Below are 7,882 nucleotides of genomic sequence, written 5' to 3' on the forward strand. Positions count from 1 at the left end.
GGCTGATGGCTAATTAGGACCCTTTCAACAGCATGTAATCTCAGGTGTCACCATAGAGCCTTTTCCACAGTACACCTCCTGCATAAGAGCAATTGTTGTTATTTAAACATCACTAATAATGTGTTCTTCCTGAGGCTACATAACTCCAGAGCAAACCTATTATTAGGTTTGCTGGTTAAAAAAAAAAACCAACAAATGTTTACGTATTCAAGTTAAGATGTTGCCAAGGTAAATAAAGGAACACGTTAAACTTGTTAACAAGAACCCATGGCTCACGAGCTGTGTAACTATGGTGTTTGTTGTCATAGGTACCGATGAGGACTCTATCCTGCAGTTGTTGACATCTCGCAGCAATGCTCAGAGGCAGCTGATCAAGGCTTCATACAAGACCCTGCACGGAAAGGTGAGGCCAAACAATCACAGAGCGATGGATTGGGTATAGGACCAGGAAAATCATCAACACAAAACCATCATTCATAGAAAATCTATAGGCACAAAATACAGCATTGGGGCACGTATAGAGAATCATATAGAGTACATATAAGCTGTGTTCAAAATAGTGCCCTATATTGGGTGCTCGCCATTTTGTAGTGGTGTTCGAATTCTCAGTGGTTAATTTCATGCACTATATAGTGGACTTCCCTACATGATACTCCCGTATACCACAATGCAATGTAGTCGTATTTTTCCGTAGGAGAAAAGGAAGCTGAATAACCGCGAAAACAAATACATTTAATGATGGAGTCTCCGGCTTTCGTTTAGAAATGTCAACAATTTATTTGGGATTTAACATAAAAAATGTAACATTCAAAATGAATTTAAAAAAACTTGAACAAGGAAATGTTACATTCAACCTCCAGCTTTCCTCGTGAATGCCCGGTTTGTTAACATGATGTGGGCGCATCAGTCTGCGTCACACAAACACCCGGCATTTACTGACGCAAATGACGTTTAGAAATGTTCAGCGTAGTGCCCGAATTCTCGTTTGTTCGTTCCCTATATAGTGCACTATATCATGAACCCTATATAGGGAATAGTGAGTGAGTGAATAGGGAACAATTTCGAACACAGCTATATTGTATAGCTGTGCATATGACCGCCAATCAGCAACATAAACAATATATACCTCTGCATTGTGGACAGCACAGAACTTGGCAGATATTAAATTAATTTCAACAAAACTACATTCAACTGGATTTGGGGTAGTATAGATTTACATTTCCAAAGCATGCAAAAAGTAAGATTTGATTCTCAATAATTGAAAATCAAAAAAAGTTCACGGAACGAATGGTACCGAACTGAGAGTGTATGTGTGGGACGGTATGTGTAGGTTCAATAAATCCGGGATGTCCATGTAAAAGATAAGGCATACATTACAGTGAATGTCTCCGTCTCAGGATCTCATCGCTGACCTGAAGGGGGAGCTGGGAGGGAAATTCGAGACCCTGATTGTGGCTCTGATGACCACACCCCTCGCCTATGATGTGGAGGCGCTGCGCAACGCCATCAAGGTAGGCACCGTTGTAAACCAATGACTGAATATAAAAAAAACACCAACCGTCAGAAAATGACCTCTGACCCTTCTGTGCCACGTCAGGGGGCAGGCACCGATGAGACGGTCCTCGTGGAGATCCTGGCTTCCAGAACATGCCAGCAGATCAAGGATATTGTTGCTGCCTACAGACAGGGTAAACCAAATGGCCATTTCCCACTGTTCACACACTGTCAAGTCCTTGGATGTTATTAGCTATTGGTAGTTATGGTTATGAGCTGATATGTGATCAGCAATGTGGGGCTTTGTGGGCCAATTATTTCATTTGCCAAGGAAACCCTAAAACCTACTGTGTGTGTGTGTGTGTGTGTGTGTGTGTGTGTCTGTGTGTCTGTGTGTCTGTGTGTCTGTGTGTCTCTGTCTGTCTGTCTGTCTGTCTGTCTGTCTGTCTGTCTGTCTGTCGGTCTGTCGGTCTGTCGGTCTGTCTGTCTGTGGGTTTCAGAGTATGATGATAGTCTGGAGGAGGACATAGCTGGGGATACATCAGGTCACTTCAAGAGACTGCTTGTTATTTTACTCCAGGTACTTCTACTTTACTCTATTCTACTGCTGTACTCTGTAGGGTTTTAATCTACTCTAAGTCACCAACTAGAAGTTCGGCATTAACAGTGACTTCTTGATCCTAGTTTAGTTCTACTCTATTCAGTTCTTTTCTATACTACCATAATCTACTCGATTATAACTCTATTATAATTATATTATAATCTTCTCTTAGTCTATTATAGTGTTCTCTACTATATACCCTATTCTATTATACTCTTCTCCATTATATTTTACTACATTCTACTCGACTGTACTAATAGCAGACTACTCTTTGTTCCAGGCTAGCCGACAGCAGGGGGTCCAATCGAACACCATTGAGGCTGATGCTCAGGTGAGTTCCTGGCATGTTCAGACCACTCTTAAGTCAATATTCCCCTTGCTGTATCAATGGTGTCTTTGATCCGTTTTCAAATGGGTGTGACTGTCATGTGTATCTGGCTCCGAGCAATTGTATATGCTTCCCTCTGGTGGCCGGAATATGTATAGCACAATAATGTTACATGACCGGTTTACTCATATCACGAGAAACACATTCAACATGTTCTACCTAGCCCTGTTGATTAATCATCATTCAGAATTTGTTCTGATGAAATATATAGATTTGAAACTAGTTCTTTAGACAGTAGGGCGTTGACTTTGGGGTGTGTTCCCATGGTTTCAGGCCCTGTTCAAGGCAGGCGAGTCGAAGTTTGGGACTGACGAACAGGCTTTTGTTACCATCCTGGGAAACAGGAGCGCCGAGCATCTCAGGAAAGGTTAGTGTGTGTCTGCATGTGTGTGTGTCTGCATGTGTGTGTGTGTGTGTGTGTGTGTGTGTGTGTGTGTGTGTGTGTGTGTGTGGGTCTAGGCGTGTGTGTTTGTGTTGGTTCGCGAGTGTGTATGATCTTGAATAATATTTCACAATTTCAAGAATATCAAGAAGTCCTGCTGAAGCTTGTGTGTGTGTGTGTGTGTGTGTGTGTGTGTGTGTGTGTGTGTGTGTGTGTGTGTGTGTGTGTGTGTGTGCGTGATCCAGTGTTTGATGCCTACATGAAGCTGGCTGGGTACGAGATGGAGGAAAGCATCAAGAGGGAGACGTCTGGAAATCTGGAAAGCTTGCTGCTCGCCGTTGGTATGTAACACACACACCCACACAAACCTGTTTTTATCACATTGTGGGGAACACCAACTGGCAGCTGCCTCATTGGACCCATCCTTTATGAAGGGTCTAGAGACATGATTTTAACCGCTAAATCCATTATCAATTTATGTGAACACAGAATTGACTTGGAACATCCAAAACTCCCTCATAAATGTAAACCCTTTTTAAAAGAAAAAAAATCTTGACAAGCCTTTCACTTAAATTATGTTGGATTGAAACCTTAAAAGGGACCTATAATGAAAAAACACTTTTCCTGGGATTTGGGGTGTTGTTTTGGGTCTCTGGTGCTCCCACATGCATATAAACTTTGAAAAAAGTCTGTGCATGAATTTTTTAACGAGATATGCATTTCTGAAAGTACCCCGCCTACAGTTACCAAACAAGCGAGTCAGTTCCGGCGCCCCCTCCTACGTAGGAAGGGGGCACATTTGAATATTACCTCCCACATCCCCACCCCCCTCCAATCAGAGCATTGCTAAGATTTTGTGGACCAGCGGACAAGCAGCTCGGGCGGGGGGGTACTTGGCGGCAGCCCGGCAGCTCAGCTCCGGGAGTACAATCCCTTTCTTAGCCGGAGCTGCCAGACTGCCGCCGAGCTCCCCCTGCCGGAGCTGCCGGACTGCCGCCGAAGCTTCAGCGGCAGTCCGGCAGCTCCGGCAAAATAATATGTCTCCTTAAATATTAGATGACATAAAACTGAATCTAATAATCCAGACTGCCAGATTTTTCTTAAACAGATCAGATTCTAAAATATATATGTTGGGCAAACGTACGATTACCATGATGGGTAATTTACCCAATAACCTGCGAGTGCAAGTTTGCACTCCGCATTACCCTCTATGACCACTAGGGTCGACAAAGAGTTGTGGAAATGACCTCTCGGGTTCCATTTTTTCTCTTTAAAGGGGATATATTATACCACCAGATGTGACTATGATTAGCAATTACAAACTGTTTGAACATCTGAGTCTTCTGACATCACTAGTGGTCGTGTCCGCCTAGATGTGTGCTTGTTAGATTAGTCTACCGGCCAATCCCGATGGACTCAATCAAACGTTAATCAACGCTCATCTATCTAGCACACATCTAGATGGAATCGCCAACTGGTGATGTCAGAAAACGCAGATTTTTCAAAACTGCTTGTACCTGCTAATCACACTCACACCTGGTATAATATGTCCCCTTTAAAAAAAAATATGCACCAGGCATGTCAACAGGCAGTTTTGTATTGCACTGACCTCCAGAGATTTGATGTGTTGTTTTAATGTCTTCCTTCTCAGTGAGGTGTGCCCGGAGTGTCCCCGCCTACTTTGCAGAGACCCTGTACTACTCCATGAAGGTAAACGCACCATCTCCCTCTTTAACCTTCACCGCTGTCAAACCCTCCTCTCAACTCAACGGGTGACGAGTGAGATGTGGCAGCATTGTAATTTAAAAGATCTATCTTATATTTAATGTTACAATCCCATCCTTTCGTTAGATTCCCCAGGAATTTAGCACTGACCAAAACCAAAAGTATCCTATAGAAGGGCAAACAGGTTCTTTATGGTGACCAAGGGATACCTAGTATCACAAAGACACTGAATTGAAATAAGGTCAAAAACCTCCCAACAATTTACAACTTTATACCACTGATTCCTTCTGAGGAAAGAACTGAAGTGCTTCCCTCTCAAGTTCACAGTTGAGAACTTAGAAACACGACAACAAAACCTAATTAATAGCAAGAGGGAAACATAGAGCAGGTGCGCCTGGTTCGCCATACCAGGAAAAATGGCTGAAAACGAAATAAGCTAAATTACAGAATAACGCATTTCATAACAGATGCATACTTTCTCCAGAACATCTTTATATAAAATAAAGAATTCCAATTGTCTATGTTGTGAACATTTTCAGGCAGAAATGTTGATTGAATGACACCTTAACGTGTGTGTGTGGGTCTGTTGCGTGTCATGTTTTCACGCGTATCACCCGCGGTATTCTGTAACGGAGCAGGGGGCAGGAACCGACGACAACACCCTGATCAGAGTGATGGCCACCCGCAGCGAGGTCGACATGATGGACATCAGAGCCCACTACAGGAGGCTGTTCGCTGGCTCCCTGCACACTGCCATCAAGGTGGGTGTGCACACACATACTACATGTCATGCTACAGACACACACACACGTTTATTCATTCACATATATTATTATATATTCATATTCAGGGCATTTAGCAGACGCTTTTGTCCAAAGTGACGTAGAACCGTTCATGCATGCATCAACACCGACGGTGGAGTCAACCATGCATGGTGACAGCCATGCATGGTTGACATTTAGGGTTAGGTGAATAGCATTTAGGGTTAGGTGTCTTGCTCAAGGGCACCTCGACACTCGACGCTCTAGGAGGAGCCAGGATTCGATTTATCAACCTTCCGGTTGCAAGTCAAACTCGCTCTACCACCTGAGCTACTGCCACCCGTTTACATATGTACATGTACATATGTACTATGTACATAGCATGTATGACCACGTACACACCCAAACATCTATATACATCCGTACCCACTGATACACACACACAAACACTCACAGATACACAAATTATAATGCAGACATTCAGAGCATGATATTAATGTGTGTGTGTGTGTGTGTGTGTGTGTGTGTGTGTGTGTGTGTGTGTGTATGTGCTCTACAGGGGGATACCTCTGGTGACTACCGTAAGGCCTTGCTCCTGCTCTGTGCAGGAGACGATGAGTAAGCAGCAGCACCAAGCCGGTTTAAAGAAGGACATTACCTGAAGTGCTTGGTCCCTGTCAGCCTGTAAGACAGTCCATTACCCAAACTTAGGAAGACATTCTCCACAATGCAAAGTGTGTTACTCACAGGGGGTGTATGCACAACTTCTCCAAAAAGTATCTCTTTGAAGGGTAGCTAACATTTTTATTGATACCAAAGAAGTTTTGAGGTCCACTAATGGCAATATGATGTTTATGTTTCAAACCAAAATATCTGATTATCTTTGCATGCACTTTGTATTTACAGTCCAAGATTTTCCATTTTTAACTCACCTGTTATCTTGAGGGTCAATTTTACCCATTTCAATGTTTAACCTCTATAAATAAATATAATATTAACACAATTGTTTGTTTTCAATGTCCTGTTCACATTTTGAATTCATCAGTATTCTTGGGGTCGATTTGACTTGGATCTGTTCAAGTTCAAGTTCAAGTTCAAGTGTTTTTATTTGTCACATACAATAAATTGAAGTGAAATGTTAAAGGGTCAATGCTCCACACTGTGCAAAAATAAATAAAAATATAAAATAAAATAAATTAGTTAATTTACATAGATAAAATAAAAAATGTAAATAAAATCAAATTTAAAAATAAGGTGTTGAATTAAAAATTTGAATTCAAGTGTCCCACTGCCTGTGGATAAAAACTTCTCTTAAGTCTCTCAGTCCTTGAGTTAAGGCTTCGTAGGCGTCTACCCAACGGCAGCAGGGTGAAGAGGCTGGCATTGGGGTGTGTGTCATCCCTCCTGATGTTTTTTGCCCTCGACTCCACCCTCTTGTGGTAGATGTCCTTCACATTGGGTAGGGACGCTCTGATAGTCCGCTCAGCTGAGCGCACCACCCTCTGTAGGTTGGCCTGGTCTTGAGCGGTACAGCTTCCGTACCAGACGGAGATGCATCCTGTGAGGACGCTCTCCACGGCTGAGGAGTAGAAGGTCTTCAGGATGGAAGGGGAGACCTTGAATTTCCTCAGCCTCCGGAGGAAGTACAGTCGCTGCCTAGATGACTTTGTCACATGTTGTGTGTGGAGGGTCCAGGTTAGGTCTTCAGTGATGTGCACACCCAGGTACTTAAAACTAGGAACCCTCTCCACAGGCTCCCCGTTGATGATGAGGGGGGTGAACCCGCTGTCCTGCTTCCGCCGGAAGTCCACCACCATTTCCTTTGTCTTTTTTATATTTAGGGCCAAATTGTTGGACTGACACCACAGTGCCAGGTCTGCCACTTGGTTCTGGTAGGGCTGCTCGTTGTTATCAGAGATAAGACCCAGCACCACAGTGTCGTCTGCAAATTTAATGATGGAGGTTGAACTTCCGGAGGCTGTGCAGTCATAAGTGTAGATGTTGTACAGCAGCAGGCTCAGAACACAGCCCTGGGGGGAACCGATGTTGAGGGTCAGCGGCCCAGAGGTTACACCACCCTCCACTCTCACCACCTGGGGGCGGTCAGTAAGGAAGCTGAGCACCCAGTTGCACATTTGGGTGTTGATCCCCAGCGACCTCATCTTGTCGATCAGGCGGAGGGGGACTATGGTATTGAAAGCTGAACTGTAATCAATGAACAGCATCCTCACATAGTTCCCCCCCCCACCATCCAGATGAGTAAGAGTGGTGTTTAGCAGGTTGGAGATGGCATCGTCTCTGCTTCTGTTTGCTTTGTATGCAAACTGGAGGGGGTCGAACGAGTTTGGCAGGGAGGTGCAGATGTAATTTTTCACCAGCCTTTCAAACATTTCATCACTGCAGAGGTCAGGGCCACTGGACGGTAATCGTTCAAACATGATGGTTTACTATTTTTGGGCACCGGTACAATGATAGACTTTTTAAAGCAAGACGGGACGACAGCTTGGGCCAGGGATGTATTAAAGATCATG

At 43.8% G+C, this 7,882-nt stretch overlaps 1 protein-coding gene across 2 annotated transcripts in view; it reads left to right on the forward strand.

Moving 5' to 3' along the window:
• The window catches only part of anxa5b (annexin A5b), a 9,050-nt gene extending 2,696 nt beyond the window's left edge, over positions 1-6,354 (forward strand). Inside the window, exons 4-13 of one of the 2 annotated variants that reach the window (XM_030351756.1) lie at positions 309-403; positions 1,398-1,511; positions 1,598-1,688; positions 1,995-2,074; positions 2,376-2,426; positions 2,757-2,850; positions 3,111-3,206; positions 4,517-4,575; positions 5,226-5,351; positions 5,911-6,354. In XM_030351756.1, the coding sequence (XP_030207616.1) occupies positions 309-403; positions 1,398-1,511; positions 1,598-1,688; positions 1,995-2,074; positions 2,376-2,426; positions 2,757-2,850; positions 3,111-3,206; positions 4,517-4,575; positions 5,226-5,351; positions 5,911-5,973 (869 nt within the window). In that variant the 3' untranslated portion in view covers positions 5,974-6,354. The remainder of the gene's footprint in view (positions 1-308; positions 404-1,397; positions 1,512-1,597; positions 1,689-1,994; positions 2,075-2,375; positions 2,427-2,756; positions 2,851-3,110; positions 3,207-4,516; positions 4,576-5,225; positions 5,352-5,910) is intronic. The other variant, XM_030351757.1, reaches the window with a different exon arrangement.
• The last annotated feature ends 1,528 nt before the right edge of the window (positions 6,355-7,882 follow it).

The sequence above is a fragment of the Gadus morhua genome, chromosome 3 (genome assembly GCF_902167405.1).
Source record: "Gadus morhua chromosome 3, gadMor3.0, whole genome shotgun sequence".
In the NCBI taxonomy this organism is placed as follows: domain Eukaryota; kingdom Metazoa; phylum Chordata; class Actinopteri; order Gadiformes; family Gadidae; genus Gadus; species Gadus morhua.